General features: G+C 38.8%; 2 protein-coding genes across 6 annotated transcripts in view; one reads left to right on the top strand and one right to left on the bottom strand.

Annotated features, from left to right (window-relative positions):
• ano8b (anoctamin 8b) overlaps positions 1–13130 on the bottom strand; it is a 35054-nt gene extending 21924 nt beyond the window's left edge. The window contains exon 1 of one of the 3 annotated variants that reach the window (XM_077607665.1): positions 12653–13130. In XM_077607665.1, coding sequence (XP_077463791.1) covers positions 12653–12845 — 193 coding nt within the window. In that variant the 5' untranslated portion in view covers positions 12846–13130. Of the gene's footprint in view, positions 1–1205; positions 1341–6455; positions 6513–12652 lie in introns of those variants that run through there. The other 2 variants (XM_077607666.1, XM_077607667.1) reach the window with 2 other exon arrangements.
• A 442-nt stretch (positions 13131–13572) lies between these two features.
• gtpbp3 (GTP binding protein 3, mitochondrial) lies at positions 13573–27460 on the top strand. Of its 3 annotated transcripts, none has more exons than XM_077606934.1 (12): positions 13573–13656; positions 15535–15655; positions 15730–15803; positions 16542–16628; positions 17125–17207; positions 18341–18460; positions 20508–20580; positions 21390–21533; positions 22522–22687; positions 24773–24903; positions 25006–25192; positions 26955–27460. In XM_077606934.1, exons 2-12 carry the CDS (start codon positions 15594–15596, stop codon positions 27184–27186), a joined length of 1359 nt encoding a protein of 452 aa, XP_077463060.1. In that variant the 5' UTR covers positions 13573–13656; positions 15535–15593; the 3' UTR covers positions 27187–27460. The 3 variants fall into 3 exon arrangements, with proteins under 3 accessions (XP_077463060.1, XP_077463059.1, XP_077463061.1); XM_077606935.1 differs by lacking the exon at positions 13573–13656 and adding an exon at positions 14948–14972; XM_077606933.1 differs by lacking the exon at positions 13573–13656 and adding an exon at positions 14747–14972 and having other exon boundaries at positions 15535–15803.
• The last annotated feature ends 20 nt before the right edge of the window (positions 27461–27480 follow it).

Below are 27480 nucleotides of genomic sequence, written 5' to 3'. Positions count from 1 at the left end.
ATTAAGAATGACCATCATGCTTCGCTTCTTCCATTTTTTAATGATTCCTCCAAAAGTGGACCCTTTTTCACCAAACTGCTTGGCAATTTCTCCGTAGCTCTTTGCTATCATTTTGTCTTTGGATGCTTTTCTATTTCCGTATCTGCACTGTGCCTGCCTAGGTACCATTTCAGGGGGAAGACCACCTTTTGCCTGAAGCCTGTTGGGATAGTCTTCAGCAATCTACATCCCTGACCGGGTTTTTGTCATTCTGATACATAAACTTTTAATGTAAAACTATCTACAATAATGTAATACACTATATCAGTGGTCCCCAAACTATTCCAGAAAGGGCCACAGTGGGTGCAGGTTTTCGTTCCAACCGGTAAGAGGAAACCTTTCCACCAATCTGGTATCCTAGAAGTGCAATCAGTGGATTGCAGTCAGGTGCTTCTTTTTTCAGCAGAAACCTCATTGGTTAAACTGTTTGTGTTGGATCGGTTGGAACAAAAACCTGCACCCACAGCGGCCCTCCAGGACCAGTTTGGAGACCTCTGCACTATATAATAGTTTTATTAAGGTAAACATTTTACGTATTTTTATTTTACCAATACATTCATGAGTCACAATCATCGTATATTTTAAGAATTTATATTTTGTATCGATAGAATTTCCATAAAGTGTACAGACAAATAAAAATGAAAGATGACTACTGCCAGGAGAAATGTTTTTGACTCTTAAAAAGAAAGTTGTATAGTCTTACAAAGATAGAGGGTTAATAGCCATAAAACAACCGTGTATAGGTAATACAGAAAATGGGGTTCTTGAATCACACGGGTGTGGGTAAAGCCGAAAACGGGTTTCTTGGATCACAGTTGTGACTACTCAGAAGAATACAAGTGCATGAAAATTATATTTGAACAATTTCTTTGTTGGTGGCCACATGTCTAAGTTGATTGTTTGTAAATTGAGGGCCCCGAGTTGGTAGATGCTATGCTGCCCCATAATTGCTTTCCTGCAGCTGTTTTCAACAGCAAAACAACTATTTTATGGTTTATCCTAAACTCAGAATAGTCCCGTATTGTCTGCCTCTAATTAGTGATAGAAGAATCTAATTAGCACATTCAACTATTATTCAGGATCTATTTTTTGGCATCAACTTGATAACTGTTACAGCAGTGGAAGCAAAAGAGCATTCCTATTAAAATAATTGCTTCTGTACTTACCAAAGACTTTTTGACAAGCTTATCTAATTCTGTTCTGCTCTTCCAGTGTGAAGGTCATTTTCAAACACTGCACAGTGCGTTCAGAAGAAAGACCTTAGCGGTATTTAACTTAGTAATCCAGAGAGGTACCCCGAGATACTAAAATGTGACAGGGCAAAATGCTGCAGACAGCAAGGTGGCATGACTCTCATTCTAATGAGTCCTCGATTCATTGCTGTGGGCAACAGACTGCTACTTGAAATGATTTCATTGAGTTCCAATTCATCACATAAGACTACTACTGCCTGTCATTAAACTGCTTTAGTGTTTTGATCCCTATTAACTGTAATTTCAAGTCATTTTATGTGTTGTATAATATAAGATTATAACATCCCATTATCTAAAATACTTTGTTGTAAGTATCAGTGATTGCTGTAAGTAGTTGCATTAGGATACATTTCTTAATAACAATGTGAATTTCCTTCTAAACAAAAATTACAACTACTACGAAATTACTTCTGATATTTTGTTTTTTTTTAAACAGCATTGTAATACAGTAATACCTCGACATACGAGTGTCCCGAAATACAAGCAATTTGAGATATAGTAAAATTTTGAGCAAATATTTATCTTGAGATACGAGACACATTTTGATATACGAGCATACAGCGGACACGAGAGGCTGCTCATAAGAACATCATGGCCACTGTCTTTCTGGTTGCAACTCCCTCGTGTAATGTCTCTACGAGCACTGGGCGGAGCTTTGCATTTTTTCAGTGTTTTTTTTTCCCGTTAGTCAGTGCGAATGGCAGAGCGATCGCTAATACGAGAGGAGTATATGCTACTTCTCATTGGCAAGTGGTCGTGCGTTATCCTATCGTGAGGACACTTGAGAGCATCATTTTGGGAATATTTTGAAGGGAAGACAAAAGCAAACAACCCTCGATAGGTTGCATCTGAAAGTCAGGTTGGAGGAGGTGCAAATAGAGCCAACCCGGGAGAAGAAAGGTATAAAAATTTAAAACAAAATTAGAATGAAGTTTAGTGCAAGGTTAGATTACATTTATTTTTGAGTGTGTCTGCATTGTAATCCAAGTTCATTTAAATTTGTTTCTGTTATGTTAGGAGCGCATTGCCGTGCAAAAAGTCTCTCTCTCTCCCCCCTCTCTCTGTCCCCTCCGCAAAATCTGTCTAATTTTAGTACTATTAAACACATTTTAGTACTATTAAACCATTAGTTATTTGTTACTTTGTTAATAGATGGCGAATTAGAACAAATAAAAATGTTTTTCCTATCCAATATCCTGTTTTTGGTGTTTTTTCAGAGGGTTGAAACTAATTAATTTGTTTTTAGTTCATTTTTATATGGGAAACGTTTGTTTGAGTTACGAGTAAATGGACATACGAGCTCAGTCCCGGAACGCATTAAGCCCGTATCTAGAGGTACCACTGTACTTCACCTCCCTAGGTCACACAGAAACTAAAATAGGATGTTGATTTTGTTCTGTAGGTTAGACACACTTATTTGGAAGGTAGTGTAGCTTAACTCAAGTTTACAAGATTTTGGTGCTGCATTTAAAAATACCACTTTATAGCCCAGCAGGTATTTAATTCCAATACAGTGCAAACCTTAAACAAACTGTCAAATTCCTAAGTACCTTTGCAAAAACCACGCAGCCGAGCTCTCATGGTCTCCAACTGTTGCTTTAATTGGTAATAATGGGCAACGTTTTTGAGTTTCCACATTGCGTGACATGTTTGTGAATAGAGGTCAACAGGCCCTGTAATGTTTTGAATTTTTATGAGGCAAGAGATAGCACTAACACTCTTGAGCAAGATTTACAGCATAGGACTTGAGGCAATTACATCTGTACTACTCCCAGCTTATAAGAGACAAGCCTTCGGGGGGAAATTCTTCTCTGTGATCGACCAGGCATCACGAGCAGGGCATGCCACTAGAAAATGAGTTGCTCACTGATTCATTTCTGTTTACATATGTCTATTATGTAAAGGAATTGATGGTAATTTAGTACTTAAATTACTTGTTGAGCCACCTGATGGTGTAGTAGTTCACCCGCCTAACTTCAGGGCGAGCAGGAGTGGTCTTGATTCCCGCTGGTGACGGTATGATTGTGAGTGTGAATGGTCTTCTGTCTCAGCTGTCTGGCGACCAGTCTAGAGTATAGTCTGCCTTTCGGCTGAAGTTGGCTGAGATTGGCCCCAGCGACCCTTGTGAAGATAAGCGATTAGGAAAAGTGAATGAATGAAGATTGCAAAACCATGAGCAACTCTGATGAAGGGAAAAGGGAATAGGAGCTGTGTGTATGTATTCAGGTGTGAAACACCAGAACTGTGGCAAATCCATTTCATGCCCAACTGACACACGAACAATTCTCCTTCAGGCTCAATGGAATATTCTCATGTGGAGATTATACATTATGAATAAGCGAGTGGTGATGATGATGACAGAAGAATGAATAGCCACCTTTGTGCAGCAAACAGGGCTCCTCCTAGCAGGGTGGGCAACTGCCAGCCTTGCAGAGGAAGGCATTTCTAATGAACTCACAAGAACAACAGAATGAATATTGCACTTAAGAACTGTGTCCTGTGAAAACCACACAGGGGAGGTACTTCTGTCTTTCAGGTTAGTTTAATTTTCTGTTCCTGTGGATGAGCTTTTCCAATATAGTTGCTAATAGTGTATAGGCAAATATCAAACTGTCAAATAGTTACAAAGATGACATTGGGGTGATTGTCATAAACTGTGTCAGACTGTAAAGTGCCTTAAAATGCAAAGTGAGGGAAATGTCATGGGATTGTTATGACGTCAAATGTCCAATTTCAAGAGTCCAGACATCATGTTATCAGCTATTAGTAAAGTAAATTCAGGCAATTAAAGAGTTTGATTTCCAAGTCACTCATATTTAGGACTTAATTATTTTTTTGTGAGTTGAATGTTTGCGTGAGATTAGCATAGTGTTGTGCCGGTGCCTTGGTGAGTTAGATTCTAATTATAATCATTATATAATCAAAGCCTCAGCTAAAGTCTGTCCATTAGAAATGACGATGGGCACAATTGCAAGCCCAAAATATAAATTCCGGGACTTCAGCACCATTTGACAGCTAGGACCTAACTAATCTGTGTGATTATTTGATCCACTGTAGTTGGAGAGGGGATTCAGCAAATTAAGCAGAGGCACAGAGTAATTATTGTTAACATTTTTCCATCTATATACACCCAGCCGGAATAGCAGACAAAGAAAGACACCATTGATGACTACTGAGTCAGCTTTGATTCCTCATGGCTATAGAAAAGAAGCTTAAAAGACGATCAAAGCATTCTTTATGCCTAACTCATTTAGCTAAGCGGGTTCAGGAACCAAATAAAACTTTGGAAATAGTCTGAAATTCATTCATTCATTTTCCGTTCTGCTTATTCTCAGAAGGGTCTTGGGGGTCCTGGAGCCTGTCCCAGCTAAATGTGGGAAGTATGCTGTGGGACACTGAATTCATTGCCAGCCAATCCCAGGGACCAAGGGGGGTAAACCGGCGAACAGGGGCAGAACATGCAAACTTCACACATATATGCATAGATATCGCACTGTTAGCTTTTTTCCATTATTGTTTACCCCTAAAATGAAGCATTTTAGGATAAATGTGACAAAAGAGAAATACAGATTTGTCACTTTAATCGGTGTACAGCATTTAACAGCAGCAATACAATTTGGTGTGAGGATTACATGGATGAGGCACATGATTTGATTAGATATTGCATGTTTTTTTATCTGTCATGGACATTTAATGTTATTGACCATTTCATAACAAGACAGCTCATTGCAGTCATCGTCATTTTTAAAGCGAAATGGTGACTAATGTATGGATTTGAACCAGGGTTTAATATACTGAGGTGTCTAGTGACAAAATGCTTCAAACCTTTGCTCAGCTACATTAGCAATCAAAATGATTTTTTTTAATTCCTTAGAGTTTTGAGACATGTCAGAGGAAAACGCAGGGAAAACTTTGTAACTGTCATCTCCAGCTGCGGGATCTGTTGTTAATCCTAATGTGTTATTTACCACATTTACAGAGTTGCATATAAATCACTCGATACAGACACGCCCCAGTTGGTGATAAAGCCTCCAGGCTGAGGAGTACTGATTCTGATTTTACAGTCGCCACGCTTAATTTAAATAACTATCAACTGCAACAAATAGGAAGAAACATCGGAAAAAAATAATCAAGTGAAACTGACTTTGAACAGACGAAATCCAGTGGTGTGCCGTCAAGGCCTTCAAGGCCTTCTCTGCTGGCCTAAGAAATATCTGAATCACAGACTGATGTTAATTATATTTTGTCCATGAATACTTATTAAATAATTCCAAATTGTCCGCCAGCTTCCTTCCTTTCATTGCTTTCCCCCTGGTTGCACTGGTTCCAGATGTCTTTTCACATTGAAGCATTTAACCAATCACATTTCAGCCATTATTTGTTGCCAGGGTCAGAAATCTGCCTCAAGGCCTTCACAATCAGTTCTGCAGGCTCTACTGCATTAAACAAGCGTTGATAACTGTTGCTTTAACCAATCAGATTTCGAGTTGGCAACACCACAATGCCTTGTCGCAGGCGTAGGGATACGTCATTGCCTTCTCGCAGGCGTAGGGATACGTCATCGCTTTCACCAACTATGATTGGCTAGTGATTAGCCAGAGCTACCAAACTGTATCTGGAGCTAGCTCCACAAGCAAATATATTTTTGTAATGATTTAAAGCCATTTTCAAGACGGACTTTTCAAGAAAAAAAAGCTGGACATCATTAAGAAAGGTCGGACAACTCCAAAGAAAGCAAGCCTGTCACAACCGGGAACAAACATTTTCAGCACTAAATCGAATAAAAACGTATGCCAGAAATACGACAGGACAGGCTCGACTTTCAGCATTAGCTACGATGGCGATAGAGAAGAAGGAAGAAAGAAAGGATGATGGATATTGTGTACAGTTAAAAAGGATTTTTGGTGAGTAAAATATGGCTATAGTATTCCTAAATAATATTTCAATTGTATGAGGTTGTTATTGATTATTTTTTATGTGTCGCAGCTGTAGCTGCAGTAGAGGTTTTATAGCCATAAAACAGTTTTTGCTGAAGGCGTCACTAGGAAATGCACAGACCGCCACTGACGAAATCTACCACATAAAAACCTACATTAATGGGCACTGGTCACAAGAGGAAGACAAAAGGAAGAGATAATGGAGGGTAATAGTTTATAAACTCACCAGGAGAGAACTCAGTCTGCATGCAGGTCTTGTAAATGCCCTGCAATTGGCTTGCAGCCAATGAAATGTGTGCTCCTTTTCTTGCTTAAAGTCAGCTGGGAAAGGCTCCCACTCAACCGCACCAAAGAAAAGATAATAGGCAGGACAGAAAATAGATCTTGTAACAGATTTCTGTGCATCGTAGTTATATCTCCCTTTATCATCATTATCACTGTGTTTATTAGCATTCTGTCTCTCGTAATGAGCTGTACATCACATTTTCATAGGCTTGATCTCTTCTGCAAACTGTCAAGTGGCTAATGTGATACTTCACACAGCATTCTTCAAGCTGGATTTCTCCCGCCTTTGCTTAGCAACTACATACAAGTCTCAAGATAAACAAACCACTAGCTGACCAAAAGCATTTCTCCACATTATAGATCATAAAGGAAAGAGGCTTAACTCCCGATTCATGAAGTCTAAAATCACAAATGCAATCAATGGTAGAGGTTTTGCTAAAAGCAGGCATGCCATCTGTTCTTCAAGCATATCACACAGCAGGCTGTTTCAATTTGATCAACTTAATGGCAAGAAAACAGAAAAGTAGAACCCACATTTGGTCATTAAAGGAAATTTAGATTTTGGAAGACTAGAAGCCCAGATCCATTATCTATGCTGATTAAACCATTAGAACATGAGAAACTGGGGCAAGTGAATTGCTACTGGCACAACATACTTTCTGAACATTATTTTCTAATTTGTGACGCAGGTGTGCCTTCACTACTGTGGGGATTTTTAAAACTAAGCCAGCAATAATTTTCAAACTGTCTGCTGTTGGCAGTAGCATCACGGAATCAAAAACGTTCTGTATTTGTGAGTCTGTGCTCTCAGTTTGTTGTAGAATTATCTATCCATTCTTAGATGTTTATCACTTTGTCCTCAGGACCACCACCATGACACACCAAATTAATCACACAATCTCTGTGTTAAGATGAAAAAAAATGAATAGATAGCATACAGCACAGCCTAAAGCACGTGTCAAAGTGGCGGCCCGGGGGCCAAATATGGCCCGTCGCATCATTTTGTGTGGCCCGGGAAAGTAAATCATGAGTGCCCACTTTCTGTTTTAGGATCAAATTAAAATGAAGAGTATAGATGTATATTAAATTTCCTGATTTTCCCCCTTTTAAATCAATAATTGTAATTTTTTAATCATTTTTTTCTGTGTTTTTAGTTCAAAAATCATTTTGTAAAATCTAAAAATATATTTTTAAAAAGCTAAAATAAACATTGTTTTAGATCTATAAAAAACTGAATAGTCAGGGCTTTTAATCCAGTTCTTTTGATCCATTTATTTAAAAAAAATCGTGAAATCAAGTTGACGTTAAAGCGGCCCCGAACCAACCCGAGTCTGACACCCCTGGCCTTAAGGTTTGGAAACATTTCATTCATTGCACCACAAATGATGGTCCAAACCCAAGGATAAAGCAGGAAATCCTCTAATTAACCATGATGAGGCTTTCCTATGAAGTGAAAATGATTTCAGGTGATTACCTCTGTCCGAATGGTCATCAAGAGAATTCCAAAAGTGTGCAAAATTGTAATCAGATAAAAGGGTGGCTACGTTGAACAAAGTAGAATATGAAGAATGTTTCGTCAGCCAACAACGGGTAGTATGCAGGTTACACCAAGAATTGCTTGCCAGCCAATCGTAGGGTCAATGAGAGAAAGAAGCATGCACGCACATAACCATACGTAGACAAAATTACCCAGAGTACCTGTAGGAAATGTCACACAGGCATGGGAAGAGCAAGTCAAACACTCTTACTAAGAGTAAAATGAAATAAAATCCATTACATGTCGATCATCCAACAATAGTAAACTCGACAATGTTTTTCTAAAAGATCTTGGAATAGAAGTTAAGATTCACAAGTGAATAGTATGATAAATGATAAGGTACTTTGTTTCTTTTCTAACTGGTAGTATTTGATCAGGTATTTGGCTATTTGTAGCAAAGAATGCCACAACGACTGCAATGCTACATTGAGTCATTACCAAAAGTGGAGTAGATTGAAATTTATTATTGTCTTTGCTTGTATTTGAATATTTCAATTGTAAAATAAATGTGTCTACATTGAATTACTTTATTGAAAGTTCATCAAGTATGTTGTTTTAATCAAAACAAAACTGTGTTAACTTACAACCTAGTAAATAATGAAATGCATAGGCATTTTTTAAAATAACAACAGTGATTGTTCTAACCTATTTATATCATGGTATTTTTTTCAGCAAAATTGCCAAAATGCACATAGACGCAGCAGAATTTCAAAGCCTATGATGGTTTACCGTATTACTATACAGACAGCATGATCAATTTCACTGTCAATTTAACAAAACGGGCGGCCCGGTGGGGCGAGTGGTTAGCGCGTCAGCCTCACAGCTCTGAATCCTGGGTTCAAATCCAGGTCCCGTCCACCTGTGTGGAGTTTGCATGTTCTCCCTGGGCCTGCATGGGTTTCCTCCAGGTATTCCGGTTTCCTCCCATATTCCAAAAAACATGCATGGTAGGCTGATTGGACACTCTAAATTGCCCCTAGGTATGGGTGTAAGTGTGCATGGTTGTCCTTTGTTTCCGATTCAGGGTGTCCCCCGCCTCTGACCCGGAGTCAGCTGGGATAGGCTCCAGCACCCCCAGCAACCCTAATGAGGGAGAAGTGGTTCAGAAAATGAGATGAGAGATTTGACAAAACCAATAGTCTTTCCTATGGCATATTTAAATTAAGCATGTAAGAGGCAATTACGTGAAAGACTTGAGGCATTTGTATATACTCACCCTCACTTTATGATCAGCTGAACTATTTATCAACTCTTATTTTAAATAGTCTGATGTAATCATTTTTGCTGCAGTGTCAAGCCCGAAATTGGGCATTACAAGGTCATCACTTGAGTTAACTTCCACAAATGAACAGAGCCGTTCAGATTCCTATTGGAAACATGACCCAATTGCGCCTCTCCGTTCATTATATGTACAGTATCTCACAGTATCTTGGTTGGCTAATTGGACAGCAACAAATGGCATGACCTGATTTACTCTATTGACAGTGGCCCCTTAGAAAACCCCAACTAATTGTTCTGATAAATTTATTCCTCTTTCTAACAACAACTGATTAATTATTAGAATTGGAAATTGGCATTTGTCATATGAGAGTAGGAAAACTAGATCAAAGTTATCCAAATCGTAGGATTTGGAAAGAAGGCAGACACGTGTGAGGATGATCCAAGTCTTCGGAGAAGAAAATCCCTGCAGACAGCACCCAACATCTCAGTTGCATAAATTACCCGGCTTTGGTGCAGTGCTAGATGACTGACCATGGCACATGTCACGGTTGAGATGTGATATCATGACGTTAATACCAGTGACGCCCCTCCTTTTTCAAAATCCATTCACATGGGGTTAACAGTTCTCACGAGGCCAATAAAAGTTCCACATCTATTCTAGGTTACAACACACATCTAGGAACTACATACAGTAAATACACAATAAAAATTATAAGGAGACATTTGAAAACGAGTTTTGTTCATATTGCTTTGAGATCATAGCAGTTTAGTGCTAAATGATCCCACTGTTTTTATCAATTCCAAATGCAACTTGCTACGCTACCAATATTTTAGCTGTAATCATCAGAAACAAAAGTAGCCAGGTCCAATATAAAATGACGTTACACAGTTTGAGTCATATACACAAATTAACCAGAAAGCTAGTACAATAGGCACGCCATTAGTAAACGTTTGTAATATCTGAATTTTTTATTTTTTTTTGTCTAAGCCTAAGATGGTTGATATTGTCTAATGGTGCCGATAAAAATCGATTCTGCGATTTATTGCCATATTACATTGCACAATTCTTGCATCAATTAAAAATCCCTCTGAATCGATCGTGTTTTTAGGTGGAAATAAACACTCGGTGGTTACACTTCTTTTTGCATCCACTAGTAGCCTGCAGTCAAACGCAGTGTCCTGACGTAGTAACCGTGGTTCCATATGCGTTTTATGTAATGTGTAATTTGGGTAATGATGCACGCAGTAGCAGGTAAACGGCCGCGAGCAGCTCTGGCTGGCGGTGGATGCAGACGGCTACAATATGGCCAAAAGGCAAAAAACATAGAACACTTCTACACAAAGTATCACGTGGTTTGAGCACAGTCAGCAGGCATGACTACAGAATTTGAGACTCAATTGGACGGCCTTAAGTTGGATTAAATATACGGCAGTTAGCCATTTTTGTATTCATTCAAATTTGGCAGGCTTGTTACCACACTTTTCTTTGACCCAAAATAATACTGATAATAACTAATTAATATTGACTTCTACTCATCTATCCCTTTAACCACAAGCCCACAGCTGGCCCGCGAAAGATAGTTGATAAAGTCTGACACTACTGTATTCTGGAAACTAGTGGTTGCCACCACCTCCACCAGATGACATCAGTCTACCCTTTCAGTCAGGAGCAGTCTTCTCGGGTTACCTACAACATGCATTCACAGTGACTGACAGCTCACTGCATCACTCTGCCGCCGCATTTCAGGCTGCAAGCCTGTTTGCAAGAAGAAAAAAAAGACCTGGCTCCATAACTGAAACTAGATCCTGCCTGATATTATCCACCTCAGAGAAATCCTGTGCTATTGTTACCAAGCTATGGAAAGGTCTTTATTTCTATTTTATTTTCTGTACCACTTATCCTCAAGAGGCTCACAGGGGGGTGCTGGAGCCTATCCCAGCTGACTCTGGGCACCAGGCCGGGATCACCCTGAATTGGTGGCCAACCAATCGCGGGGCACATGGAGACGGACAACTATCCACGCTCACACTCATAACTAGAGGCAATTTAGAGTGTCCAATCAGCCTACCATACCATTAGAGCAGCAGTCCCCAACTTTTTTCTCACCACGGATCAGTAAAGCTCTTTCTATTTTCTCATGGACTAGCTAATGGAGAGCGTGACTAATTAAGACAAAATTGTGTGGGGGTGGGGACGAACGACAATACATATTTAAATTAGGCATGTAAGAGGCAATTACGTGAAAGACTTGAGTCATTTTTATATACTCACCCTCACTTTATGATATATATTGTGCACGAACGACATATACGACGGCAAAAAACAAGTCCCAAGCATAATAGCAATTATTCATTATTAATAAAACAACTTTTCTCATTTCAAGTAGAAGGGCGAGATTGAAAACGTTAATATTTTTTAATCTGACGGCCGGCACTAGGTGGCTCGCGGACCGGTGTTTGGAGACCACTGATTTAGAGTGTTTAACCAGCCTACACTGAATGTTTTGGGGATATTGGAGGAAACCAGAGTACCCGGGGGAAACCCATGCAAGCATGAGTAGAACATGCAAACTCCACACAGGAAGGTCAGAACCCAGGAATCGAACCCTCGATCTCAGAACTGCAAGGCCAACAAACCAGAAAGGCTTTTAATAATAAGAGTAACAATATGAATTACTTGTAATAATCTATATTTCAGACCTGGTGTCCACATGTGTGCACATCATATTTTGCATTACGAAGGCCACAATTGTAAAATGGTCCATACATAGTGCACGCATATTAGTTTTCATGGGCTTAGATTTTTTCTTTTTATTCCAGAATTAGGATTTTTCTTTTAAATTCGCAATGTGAGAGGACTTAAAAACATGTTTAAAAATGAAATCAAAACAATACTTTGTTGCTACCCTAGCATAACAACTTGCACTGGGGCAATAACAGTGAAGTAGACACGCATCCACAGCCAGTCAGCGTATAGTTTAGAAATCCCTGGATGACATCATGAAGTTGTTAAACATTTTGTTAGCAGCTGGGGAGGAAGATCTCCAAATTACAGAAATAAAATCGCATTTGATATCGAGTCAAACCCAAAAAAACGGCCCGGTGTACTGTTTTCGAGCCCACAAAAGCAGCGTGCTCCACCACAATAACAGACACCAGAAGGTCAAAACAGACTATGTTCATTCGGGGCCATTTCCTGGCTAAAAATTCAAAATGTGCAAAAAGCGGGTCTGGAACACGTCAAAGTCGTATTTTACACACGTTTTGTGTTATTTTAGGCAGCACGTTGCAGACAAAAGAGGGGGTGCCTCGAGGTGTCTGACGCTCGTCTCCTTTCCACCTGCCCACAGACTTCCATCGTCCCAGCCGGCCAAACTCACCCAGTACACCGGAACCGGAGCTTTGCGGTGGGGCGGCAGTCGTCTCCGGCCTTTCCGGATCTCCCGGCTGCGTTCGGTGTCGGTGGCGGCCGGTGTCGGCTCCTTCGCCGGCCGCTGCCGCTGCCGCACCGCCACCGACGGCCGTCGCCGCCGCCGCCGCGGATGCGGCGCCTTGCGTCCCCGCGTCGGGCATGCTCTCTATCCGCGAGGAGCGACGCGCACAGGCGGGATTCTGCTGGCGTTCGAGCACGGCTGTCGCATCTCAGGGAGAGGGCAGATCATGGGAACGGCGCGGTGGTGCTGGGGATACGAGTCTATGGATGTGAAAGGGATGTGAGGTTGTCCGCGATGGTGCAGCGGTGGGACTGTGGAACGGGATGCGTGGTTCGATGGAGAGCGACCCTGCGTTGGCTACAGGGGCGGGACAAAGGAGGGGGGAGGGGCCACACACACCTTGACGACAGTTCAGCACACTCCACGAGCCTTATGTCATGGGGAAAAATGAACAACGTGATCGTGGGTAAAAGTGGAATCAGAGGGTCATGGTCTAAATCAGGGGTGGGGGGACTATTCCACAAAGGGCCACAGTGGGTGCGGGTTTTCATTCCAAACCACAGAGAGGACACCTTCTCACCAATCTGATGTCCTACAAGTGCAATCAGTGGATTGCAGTCAGGTGCTTCTTGTTTTCTGCAGAAATCTCAATGGTTAAAGTGTTTGTGCTGGATCAGTTGGAACAAAAACTTGCAGCCCCGGCGGACCCTCTGCGACCGGTTTGCCCACCCCTGGGCCTAATAAAGTACAGTATATAGTTTATATCATACCACAAAGGGCTGCAGTGGTCTGCATTCCAACCCATAAGAGGAAACATTTCCACCAATCTGGTATCTTAGAAGTGCAATCAGTGGATTGCAGTCAGGTGCCTTCTTTTCAGCAGAAATCTAATTAGTTAAACTGTTTGTGCTGGATCGGTTGGAGCAAAAACCTCACCCAGTGTGGATCTGGTATGTATATACTGTTCTTTTATCATTATTATTTTAACAAGGGGTGGCCCGGTGGGTGAGTGGTTAATGTGTCAGCCTCACAGTTCTGGGTTCCTGGCTTCCTGCCTTCAAATCCAGGTTGATCCACCCGTGTGAAGTTTGCTTGTTCTCCCCGAAAACACCCAGGACAAGAATGCACAATCTGCCCAATCATGCTGGGATAGGCTCCAGCACCCCCCGTGACCCTAGTGAGGATAAAGTGGTTCAGAAAATGAGATGAAACTTGAGATAAACTTAAGGCACAGCAAATGACACTCTATGTAAACATATTTGTTTAAAAAGAACCATATTGGCAGTTACATGGCGATCAGCAGATGGTTGGTCATAAGGCAATGTTTTTGGAAATAATGATGTTAGTAATAGTGGATAAGACAAGGATGTTTGTCCAGTGCTGATCAACAGCTGCTGTGTGACAGATGTCCTGCCCCTAACACACAATGGGCACCTATAAATAATTGAGGTATCAGATGAATGTAAATTTTAGGCCATGCATCGCTGGTGTATGCTTAAATCTAAATGTTGTTTTATACTGAAAGCGGAACAAAAAATCACGAGCCTTTTATGGCTATTAATTTGTGAAATGTATGTTAAAAAAATTCCCTCACTATGTAAGTAGTAATCATATCTAGTGTTGGAAAATAGCGAGTTAGCATATCACACTGCACACCTTTGCAGGATTTCAGTAAAAAAAATGTTTTATTTTTTTGTGCTCAGTAGACACGTCACAATGACGCAAGTGAAGCTAATAAAACTGCAATGGAAATAACTAAATGAATACATACATGCATAAATGCAAAATGATATAGACCATTATGTAAAATGACGTCTTACTATTTATCATATTCGTATGTTTGGTTTGCACTTGCCGATTTCTATTTCATATTAACGATATTGCACCTCGTTACGAGCGGTCGCTGGTTGCTGCACGGAATGAATTTAGAGGCGTACAGTAGGCGGGACGTAGTAAAAATGGACCGGTGTTAAACCAATAGAATTTCGTGAATTCCCTGTCACCAAAAAATAACCAATCAGAATTGATAAGGAAGCGGTAGCCCACGCGGCGCTGTATGCGAAACGATGGGTCAAGTCTCTATGTGACATTTATGTGTTTTCCTGTAACCAATTAAATAGTTTTGCAGATTTCAATGTAAAATGTTACGGAATAAGTGAAAACTAATTGTTTTGGTTTGGTGGCTCCTCTACCTTCAGAACACAATGCTTTTAGCGCCTATCCATCATGGATTAAGGGGAGCTACAGCCCACATTTTAAGGAAAAGGTTGGTTTTTCCCCTTTTAATGACTGTACTTGAAGAAGGCTTAATCATGATCAAGAATAATTGAATTTGAATTTAGAGCCTTTTCAATTAACAAATCATAACAATACCACATCAACTGCTACACTTCCCCAGATTTTCATGTCTATTGACATTCATTCATCTTCTGAACCGTTTATCCTCACTAGGGTCGCAGGGGGTGCTGGAGCCTATCCCAGCTGACTTCGGGCCAGAGGCAGGGGACACCCATACCTAGTGGCAATTTATAGTATTCAACCAGCCTACTCTGCATGTTTTTGGGATGTAGGAGGAAATCGGAGTACCTGGGGAAAACTCACACATACACCGGGAAAACATGCAACTCCACACACAGGGCCCAACCTGGAATCGAACCCACGATCCCAAGACTGTGGGGCCGATGTGCTAACCACTCTATACGCCCGTCTATAGACATACATATATGATTTTTTTTAAATTTCATATTCTTATTTATTTAATATTTGTTCTCTGTTTACTTCATGCAATTGTAAAAAAATAGGTTTATGTTGTATTCCTATTTTTTCAGATCGACTTCACTCTTCAAAAATCTGAGTTCCTGTAATGGAGTTCCTCCTACCCTAGTTGATGCAGAAACTATCTTTGCATTATCATCCGGCCATGGCAAGTGCGGGGTTGCTGTGGTACGGGTCAGTGGACCCTCATCTGCTACAGTCCTCAGCAGTATGGCTGGCCTCACACGCAACCTGCCTTTTCCTCGCAGAGCACTGTTAAGGAGCATTACACATCCACAGTCCAAAGAAGTTCTTGACCGTGGGCTTGTTCTTTGGTTCCCAGGTGTTACATTTGATTTTTCTGTTCCCTCCCATATTTCCCAAAAACACATATTATTATTATTATTGTTGTTGTTGTTGTTGTTATTGTTGTTCTATTATTATAATATGTTCTAGAGAGGGAGAGCGAGATATGTATATGTGTCTATGATTATTTTACTATATAATATTGTTGAAGATTCTGTTTACTCCTCCTGGACAGTGAACTATTGAGTATTTCATCTCATTTTCTGAACCGCTTTATCCTCACTAAGGTCGAGGGGGTGCTGGAGCCTATCCCAGCTGACTTTAGGCCAGAGGCGGGGGACACCCTGAATTGGTGCCAATCACAGGGCACAAAGAGATAAACAACCATTCACGCTCCCACTCATACCTAGGGGCAATTAAGTGTCCAATCAGCATACCATGCATGTCTTTGGAATGTGGGAGGTAACTGTAATAGCCATAGAAAAACCACGCAGGCCCGGGGAGAACATGCAAACTCCACACAGGTGGACCGACCTGGATTTGAACCCAGGTCCCCCACTGTCAAGCTGACGCACTCATCCACCGGGCTGCCCCTATTGACTATCTTTAACTATTATATGTGCCTGCAAGCAGCAGGCTCCAACCAGGAGTGTCTAGCAGCAATCATATGATCCATCCCTCCCAGTTTAAATGAATTGGACGTCTACCAACTGGCATGAGTTAAATGGTCAAGTATTTTTTTTGACTGTTTTATCTTTTGTGTTTATTTCATCAGCTCCTCACAGTTTCACAGGAGAGGACAGTGTCGAGTTCCACATCCATGGAGGTCCTGCAGTGACTTCTGCCGTCCTTCAGGCGTTAGGTAAGATCATATTTACATTATTTATAGCGTGTGAATAATTGATTGTAAGGCACGGTATACAGACTATTACCATCAGATGGATTGAACAGCTGTGTTTATTCCCAAAACTGTCAATTAAAGTGCCTGACTGAGTAAACTGATTTTTTTCTGCACTTGCTTCTTTGTCCCTCTGGAGTGCAGTATTTTACAGTATCAATATGAAAAACTGTGATATCACTGGTCAGACTTTGAAACATTGCTGTGTTTTTCCCCCATTTCCATATTTTGCTGTTATTGTTAAATTAAACACATTTTGAAAGACAAGAAAACATTCAGTATGGAACATATTTCTGCATTTTAAAGGACATTTGGACTAATTTTCCGACCTTAGCTGCATAGTTATAAAGTGATCTTAAAAAAACATAACGCTGGATTTGATCATTATAGAGTGGTGTGTGTTTTGTGCATGAAGTGCCATTTATATTATATTTTCATGCTGTGTGAATTTGTTTCTCAGGAAGTGTGCCTGGTATGAGACCTGCTGAGTCTGGGGAGTTCACGCGAAGAGCCTTTCAAGCAGGCAAACTTGGCCTCACAGAGGTAGATTGGTCGAATAATTCATATGTCCGTATCCCTATGTGGTATTTTCTTTTAAGTGTAAGAAATGTGTAAACCCGACACCCCACAGAAAATAACAACCCTCACAAATTTTAGTGATTGGAAAACTTTTTATCTATAATTTTGCAGAATCTCTTATACAGTAATAACTCGTTTATCACGGGTAATAGGTTCCAAAACCTGTTGCAAAAGATGAATAACCGCGATGTAGGGACAGTGTTTTTATGGTGTCTAATATTATTTGGACTTTTAAAAGCTTCTCTATACAATTATTTAACTCCCAAAGGTAGACACTGTCCTCTACTAGCCAGTGAAATAATATCCAATTGAGACTAACCCACTATTTGATGTTTTCATTATTGTTCCTACACTATAAATATTTAATGGATCCAAGTGGGGACTCTGCAATAGCACATCCACATGTGGTCAGTCACAATTTTGATGTTTTTGTGTTAGAACAGTGAAATACTCCATTTCTAAAGTCTTTTAAAATTACAGCAATCAAATGAACATTTTATCTTGGGTAAAAGTCAAATAATAATAACATAGCGTGGCCTCAGAACCATTCACTCATACAATATACAGTAACAAGAGTGATGCTTAATAAGCACAAAGATTTAGGTTGTCATTGTAATGAAATCTATAGTGGTAAGAAAAAGTTTGTACACGCCTGATAATTTTCAAAATTTTCTTTTACGTATTGATAATTGGTTGTATGGATTAGCAATTTCAGTTAAAGATATATAGTGGGTAAAGACAATAATATTTGAGAAGTGTTATATGGCACAAATTCATGCATGGGCCTCCTTTTGTTTAAATAATTTTTGCAAACATAATTCATTCATATTCTGAAGCGCTTTATCCTCACAAGGGTCGCGGGTAACCATAATTATTAAATAAATAAATCTAAAAATGTTAAATAACTCCTACATGTACATAAACAGAACAATTCTCAAATATTACGGTTTGACTGCTATATGAAATATTTTACTGAAATTGTTAATCCGTTCAACAAAGGATTTAGATTTAAATTTAAAAGCAGTGCCCAAACCTTTTCATACCACTATATATTTTTTGACTTGTCCTTTGACAATTTGTGGAATCCTTATGCTCAGGTGGAGGGCCTTGGAGATCTCATCCATGCTGAGACCGAAGCCCAGAGGAGACAGGCACTAAGACAAATGTCAGGAGAACTGGGGCAACTCTATCAAAACTGGAGTCACAAACTGAAACGGGTACGTTGGCACCTCCCGTCTGTAATTTGTATTAATGTCATTTCAGACATCAAATGCTAATTCTATATTTTGAACTGTGTGCCTTCTAGTCTAGTGAGGCTTGTATGTGAACAAATGCAGTTTTCGTGTAAAATGCCATTTGTGAAATTTATATTAAGGTGCGCTTAGCTAACCTTGTCTATAAATATTTACAATCCTGGCTTTTTACTCATCTGCTGCCATTGACGGCAGTAGACGTCCAAACCAATCATGCATGTTTCCATTTCCATATCATGGTATTAACATGTAATAATATGTTAAAAACACTGTAATAACTTTCAATAACAAAACATTGCTGATTTGACTTCTCAGTCATCAACGATCCAAGTAAATTGAATAGTTCAAATGAATTGAATGTTGATTGCTGTCGATGGTGGTGAATGTGTCAATTCTTAATTCTCCATGTAATACGTCAATGTTTTTCCCCTGTTGATATGATAAGATCACACCTTTTATAGTACATCTGTGTGATAGCACATTTTATATCAATTTATCAGTCTGGCCAATCCAACAAGCGTCTTTTTTCAATTAAGTTTTTTTGACATTGGAGACCTTTGAGTAAAGTTCAAGAGTAAATCCATTTGAGATGATTACAGCTTTGTGGTTTGATGCCACAATACTTCTGAAAGAAGCGATAGACTTCTTTCTATGTAAAGCTTGTAAATCTATTGTTGAATTGAATTTCAAAAGCTGACCCTAGCATCTGAAAGTTGCAGCAACAATGGAAATGTTTCTTGTCAGACAGCTTCCTCACTTGGGACTTAGATTAGGTACCCCTGTATCAGCTCAAACCATTCACCTTTGGCCTCTGCTATCTGCATCTTATTGTTTTGCACAATAAACGGCTGCCTCCTTGGATAATTTGTCCTCTGTGACAACCTGTGTGAACTCTCCAGATTACTTTGTGTGAATATTCCAGTAAATCATTGCTCTATAAAATACACTATTGATGAGTGACTACCAATAAATGTGACCTAATAGGGAAAATTACTTTTGAGTTGCTTAAAATCTCATAGTTGGGTCTTTAAATGTAAAATTACTCAAAGTAAACATTTCGTAAGTTGTCTATTGTAGAACACGTGTGCGCACTTATCATATTTCAAGTACTTGAAATATTGGCAATTTGCCCTTACCGCCATGTTGTGAAAGTGATTATTTTTGTGTCTGTGCTTGTGTGTACACCTTCAGTGGGATGTAGAACCTCTAACCTCAATTCTGAAGGACAATGTTGGCCGGTTGAAAATGCTGTACTTCTGCGAAACATGTATTATCTTTCCACATCATGTGACTGTAGTTCTGCGAAACCGCCTTGTCTAATTGGAGGTACCTAATGGATAGCGGCCAAGCCTTCCCAGTTCGCATGAGTTGGGAGAAAGCGTTCCAGCTGGTTTTCCTTGAGAAACTTCCTGAGATGTTTTTCTTGAGGTTCCTTAATAGCATCTTTATTTTAGCTTCAGACCTCTGGGAATGTGATAAATCAGAGGTATAACATCTGTTTGAAGCTTTCGGTGAAACCTTATTCAAAAACAATGTAACTTTTTTAACCCTTATCGTCCGTGTACTCTATGTGGACTTGAGTTTTGGAATGTGAGGCTTCCTGTTTTTCTTCAGCTATACTACTATTGTGTGTGTTCCACAATGTCAATCACGCTTACTTGTCTTATGCTGCCGTGCTTTCCTTCGATTGGATTAAGTTTCTAAAACTATATAACCAACCTTTATTTTCTACACCGCCAATAAGAGTAGTGTACATTCACTAGCCACAACATTAGATACACTTTCATATTGTATTAAATTTCAATGAGAGCATATGGTGAAGGCGGCTCGGCGGACGAGTGGTTAGCGCATTGGCCTCACAGTTCTGGGGTCGATCCCAGGTCGGTCCTTACTGTGTGGAGTTGTTCTCTCCAGGAATGAGTGGGGTTTTCCGGGTTGGGCTTTAGGAATGGCTGTAAGGTTAATGTGAGCAAAATATATTTAATGATGGTTGTGTCTTTTTCTGATACAGTGTCTTGCCCATGTTGAGGCCTTCATTGACTTCAGTGAAGATGAGCTGATTGAAGATGGAGTCTTAACTCATGGTACGTACATTATACTGTGATAAAATGATTTTTTTATTTTTATTGACAGTAATCCCCTGGGTTTCAAGCAAAGGCTTGCAAGGGCTCCATTACTATGAAAAGAGACAGTAGAGGGCCTGCCTTTTTTTTTAAATCATTTTTTGTTCACCGTGTGCTTTGGTTGTGCCTCTGGGAAAAGCCATAAATGTCCAACTGTTTCCATTTAGGAAGTATGACGAGAGAGCATCGGGGCTGTGTACTCTTTTGTCTTGCCTTCAAAGCCAACCTGGCATTGCGCTCACAGGAATAGTGCTGTCAGTATTACCATCTCTAAAAAGATTGCATTCCCTCGTGTGCACGTTGGAAATGAGCAGAATGCTTCCTCTCGCCTGGCATTCGCAGAACTTTTTTGAGCCCTCAGAAGTTGTAAAGATTGGACACAATGTAGCCTAGGAAGTAGACTTTGTTTTGTTGGCATGGAATGTGGGCTTGTGCCCAATTGGTACAAATATTAATAGACCTACCTGCGTTTAAAAATAGTAAGCCTAGTTGGCACATTGTACTTCCATTGCCATGTGGAAATATGCCCCAAAGGATGTAAACATTTTTCATTTGTCATAGTTTTGGGTTATATCTTATTTAGTAATTATCTGAAGTATCTCGAACATTGAAAGTGCTTTATTTTTGCATTTTTACTTCATTTTTTGGAAGTAGCTAAACAAAAAAGACCGTGAGCCAGCTTTTGTTGAGATAAATCGTGTCAGACGGGTAGTTTTACCTTTCAAGGTCAGTACAATACATTCATCATCATCCCGTTCCTGTGTTTCAAGCGGATGGAATGGTGCGTCATCTGCAAGATGACATGGCGCGACACCTGCTTGATGAGAGGAGAGGTGAGCGTCTGCGGAGCGGCGTGCAGGTAGTCATCGCCGGAGCCACCAATGCAGGAAAAAGCAGCCTCCTCAACACTCTATGTAAGAGAATCATATAATAGACCGCATAAGGCGGATTGTGATGCAATGTTACGATGCACTTTCAGTATTTTGGCAGCGTGTGTGTGTTCAACCTGTTTCTCTTGAATTTTCAAGTTTTGATAGAAGACTACATATCGCCGAAAACTGCTAATTTAGTCATCTGAACTCCAAATTTTTAGTTAACTTGACTTTCGTCTAGCAGTTTGGAGTCATAATTTTAAGGAAACCGACCTTACATTTAACTGCAGTTGTTCCAAGCAGGATTTGAACCGTCACTCTCTTTTTAAGGCATTATGGGTGAGGATAGAGCTAAATTCAAATAATTCGGCATGTCAAATTCAGAAAACAACTGTTAATAATAATAATCGTTATGAATTCACAAAATAATTTTTTTAATGTTTGTCTGCTTAAAATGATGACTTGGCATATTTGATTTGAAGTTCTTATTTTTTGTGTTTGAAGTAATTTGGGCAATACTGATTGTCTAAATTTTTAGTATAGCTTTGATGGATTTTTGTACTTAAAATATAGAAAATTATATTAAAAAGGGGAGTTGTCATAAAGCACCTATATTTTAACTGTGTTAAGCTTAGCTTGGTCATGCTGCCATGATCAGGTTAGATGTAGTATTCATATTCGATGATAAATTAAATTATTAAATGTTTAAAAAATGCTATACGTCATTTCCATTTTTTTGTCGTGCTAATCTTACACATGTTGTTTATAAAATAGGGATGCATTTGTTTGCCCGATTGTATCCTGAAGGCATTTAGAATTATACATCATATAAACTACTGGGTTGAGTGAAGACTTGAAGAAACTCCTCACAACTTCCTCTTTGTAATAATAACTATATTTGTAAACCAATGTCTAAATTTCCTCCTGAGTCTTTTGACAGTAATTTTAAAATCTGTCTTGTGTATGAATCTCAAATTATCTTTGATAAATAATGAGTGTCATGTTTTATTTGGATGTTTGTTTAATCCAGGTCAGAGACCTGCAGCCATTGTGTCTCCTATTGCCGGAACCACCAGGGATGTGGTGGAGACGGCTCTGGACGTCGGCGGCTTTCCCGTTCTCTTGAGTGACACAGCCGGTCTCAGAGACAGCTCAGACCTGGTGGAGAGAGAGGGGGTCCGCCGAGCTCGTGAAAGGTGGGGACCGTGTTTACGTTACAGCTCACATATTGGCCTTTTGTCCATCCATTAGCTCTGTGACCAATTTCTGTAGTGTTCAAGAACAAAGAAAGGAAGAAATAAGTCATCACGTTTGTTCTGTACATCATTCTAGCTATGCACGACACCCAATTTGTCTTATTGCTCCTTCGTGGATATAAATACTTGGAAAAACACTCCCAGGAGGTTGCGCAATGAAGAGGTACCTTTCCTTGTTGTATTTACAACACCTCGTCCATGATGTTGAATATGGACATATTGGGAGACATTTGCTGACAGATGCTTCCTCTGTTTACACTGGGAAAAAACAGCGCTTGTTAAACCCGTCATTACTGCTTAGTGAGGGTAAAGGAATGACGCATATAATATTATAATATACATATGATAGATGTATTTTTATTTGCTATTAATATGGTTTTGGAAAGAAGATATTTAGCTAATTAAGCTAAGGAGATGAGGTTCCAAAACCATGTTTAAGTGATCTATATATATCCCAATGCGTGTGTTGGAGGTTGACAATGAAAGATCCTTATTTCTTCCTTTTATTCAACTGTGGAATGTGATGAAAAGCATAATTATTGCAATTTTGTTTATTAATTTATCAACATTTTTTTCCTTTTAGATCATTTTAGGTGATTTTAGTTACCAATGATTAATTAAATTAATTTTTTTTTTGTGCACATATCCATCGTCCTTGTGGGATGATGCATAATTACATTTTTAGATTTAACAGTTACATTAGGTTTCCACCAGTGGCAATCAGAAAAAAAAGATAAATATTTAAAAAATATATATATATATATATATATATATATATATATATATATATATGGCCGATACAGAATTCTAAACTCGTGGTGAAATGCAAAATGTTTGGATTCCTCAAAAACAACAAAATATGCGGATAAGCACTACTTCAAACCTGTTGACGTTCTTTTGATTGAAATTTGACTAAAACATTTCTTGCATATCTTGCAAATATTTATGAAACTACAATATTGCTAGGAGAACCAGTTTATACAGATTTTTTTTAATGCCGGCTGAAATTAAACTTTAATTACTACCTTAAACTCTTTCGTAAAGCTAACATCTTTACAACCACTTGCAACATTAAATTATTTTCAACATTAAATATTCCACCTGAAATAAATAATGATAGATTATGATGCAGTTATTTGTAGGATGTCATGTAACATCACATCAGTAAGTAGTTTAAGGCCTCTGTACAGAAAGAGGGCTAGATTTGCTTGTTCACCTTACACATAAAACATGGTCTTTGTTTCTGAATTATTTTTCGTAAGTGAAAAAGAAGACAAATGTGAAGTGTTTTTGTGTAAAGGTGAGTTATGTGCATCTAATCGTAATAATTGAGCCCTGTTTGGTGGAATGTGGTGTGGTAAATTGGTGTATAGAAAGGGTGTGCATTTTGTGTTGGGTAAAGGACTTTGTGTGCATGAAGCAGGTCAGACTCTTGTGACCTGGGTCACTACAGGAAGGAGGTGGTAAGTACAAGCATCCGTTGCTACTACTTGCTCTTGTCATGGGATGGATGTACACCAGAAATGGAGCTTCTGGTCACTTAAAGGAAACAGCCTGACACACATGTTAAGCTCCTATGTTGGTTTTGTTCCCAATAAAAGTACTCCTGTATAGGAATGAACCAGATGACCTTAGGTCAATTCTTGAAAGCCTCTTTTTTGAATAAACCCAAAGTGTATTGAATGTTTTTTTTCCAAAATAAAAAATGAAACCATAGCAATATTAAAAAGGAAAAAAAGTTTGCTATCAGTGCTCAAATTTATGGAAAATATTTTAGTTGTATTATGTTTTGTTGAAAGGGAGCTGGAATATCAATACACTATACACTTCAGTTTACTGTATATTGTTGTCCTCGTGTTTGTAAGACGGAGAAATATATAATATTTTCATGCAAGATAGATTTTTCCCTTGAATACCTTAAATGTTCTGTAATGTGATGGTGATCGTGTCATAGCCACCATTTCACCCTGAATAAAATGGAATAAACTACGGATTAAAAAATATATCATTTTTTCTTTACTCCAGGATTGAGCAAGCAGATCTGACTCTGGTGGTTGTAGACTGTTCTCACATCCCCACTGAGACCCATCAGGCTGCAGCCTTCCTCCAGGATTATCTCCAAAGTGTTGTTCTCACCCAGGAACAGATTCACACAGGTACCTATGCCTCTAAGGATTTGATTTTAGACACCAAATTTCCTTTTTCAATACATTACATCCCCTTAGAGAGAAAAAATGATGTCTAATTTTTCATTGCAGTATTAGCATCTGACAGATTCCTTCTGGTCCTGAACAAAGTGGACTTACTGTCTGATGAACATAGACAATTGCTGAAACTAAAATTTGGGTGTATTCCTGCGTTGCCTCCTGTTTGTACTATATCCTGTCACACTAATGAGGGGCTTCAAGACTTTCTCACAACACTGCACAGCAGAGTCAAGGCTTTGTGAGTTAACAAAATTTACTACAATTTTGCTCTCTGTACTTAAGACTAAACAACACAAGATAGTAACTACCGTATTTTTTGGAATATGATTCGCAGTAGGGGAGTCACATTTTTGGTACGGTAATATTATATTTTATCAGAAACCACGAACAAACACGTTAATGTAACAATAGTAAAATAGAAAACAAATGGTTAACATAACAGGTTTTCCAGATAAGTATAGCCTTAAAAAATACAACAGGCTGTCGTTGGTTAAAGAGGAAAAAAACAAAAACAAATGTGTGTGTGTGTGTGTATATATATATATATATATATATATATATATATATATATATATATATATATATATATATATATATATATATATGTATGTGTGTGTGTGTGTGTGTGTGTGTGTGTGTGTGTGTGTGTATATATATATATATATATATATATATATATATAATGTATGTATATGTATATATATGTGTGTGTGTGTGTTGTATATATATGTGTATATATGTAAGTGTGTATATATATATACGTGTATGTGTATATATGTAAGTGTGTGTGTGTATATATATGTGTATATATGCAAGTGTATATGTATATATGTAAGTGTGTGTATATATGTAAGTGTGTATATATATGTGTGTATATATGTATATACATGTGTGTGTGTGTGTGTGTATATATATATATATATATATATATATACGTATATATGTATATATGTATATATATATATATATATATATATATATATATATATATATATATATATATGTATTTATCAGTATATGTATATATAACCTCATACAATTTAAATATTATTTAGGAATATAGCCATATTTTACTCGCCAAAATCCATCCTTTTCATCTGTCATTTTCCCTTAAATAGAAAATAATGGCTGAAATGTGATTGGTTAAATGTTTCAATATGAAAACACATCTGGAAGCAGTGCAACCAGCGCGAAAGCAATGAAAGGAAGCTAACAGACAATTTGGAATTATTTCATAAGTATTGATGGACAAAATATAATATATGATTCAGATATTTCTTAGGCCAGCAGAGAAGGCCTTGAAGGCCCTGTTGGCACACCACTGATATTTATATATATACACATACTATATGTATATATATGTGTGTAGAGTGCCCCTGGTTTATAGTATAGACTATACCTATACTATTACACAAAATCACTACCAAATCAATGAAATCATCAGTATTATTTCTGAATAACTCGAACTCTTCTGGAAAACAATGAGCGTTATCACCTCAGATTTTGAAATCAAAACAATAATAACTAAGAAACATTAATTTCAAGGTACAGTGATCCCTATTTCATTGTAGGGTTTGCATTCTATACATAAAAAGCAAAATCTTCAACTATTTGGTATTTAAAAGACCACATTAGCTAAACTAGATCTATTTAGATGTTTTTTGTGCTGTTAGCTATTTGTGACCTCAGAATAATACAAGACCATGAACCAAGAAATTCTCATTAGTGCAAATTTGTGTTTATGGATCAATGAGCATATATAGTCTGTCTAAGAATAGTCACCATTGTGTGATGGCAATGCATACAGCAGTTAATTGAGGGTGATAATTTGCTGACATTTATCTATAAAGTCTATATTTTTATCCACCTATCCCCCTCACAGGGCTTACTAATAGTAAGGGTAAGGGGAAAATAATACAATAGGCTTATGCCACAAATAGATTGGCACACACATACAAAATCACATTTCACCAGCTCATTATATCAAACTTCCCACATAGGTGTGGCGACCCTCTGTCTGGTGCCCCTACCCTGACCCAAGCACGCCACAGGGCCCACTTGCAGCAATGTGTTGCAGCACTGGATCAGTACCAGCGATACCGTGACTTTGATCTCGCTCTTGCCGCGGAGGGCATTCGCTTGGCTCTCACCAGCCTGGGCCGGATCACTGGCAAGGTCGGGCCAGAGGAGATCCTGGATATTATCTTCAAAGACTTCTGCATTGGCAAATAGTCTATCATAACCATGATACCAATAAACTGAATAGCTATAGTCTTTCATAGCCACACAGTGTGTTGGCAGCGTGCTCCAAAGAGTTCCAAAGACACCAAAATGTGTGGTTAAGTTTTTGTTTTTGGCTCAACAAATTGAAGAGGAAATATTTGACTTGATTTCTTCCAGTGTTTGGTCAGTCTTTAACATTTTACGAGAAGAGTAGCCTTTGAAAAGTGACTAAGCAGCACACAGATTATCCGAGCCAATTTTAGTGGAACATAATAATGTGGTAGCACCTCGTACGGATTTTTT

Source organism: Stigmatopora argus, chromosome 8 (genome assembly GCF_051989625.1).
Source record: "Stigmatopora argus isolate UIUO_Sarg chromosome 8, RoL_Sarg_1.0, whole genome shotgun sequence".
Taxonomy (NCBI): Eukaryota; Metazoa; Chordata; class Actinopteri; order Syngnathiformes; family Syngnathidae; genus Stigmatopora; species Stigmatopora argus.
The sequence above is the reverse complement of the archived record's forward strand: the minus strand, read 5'-3'. Positions and strand labels throughout refer to the sequence as shown.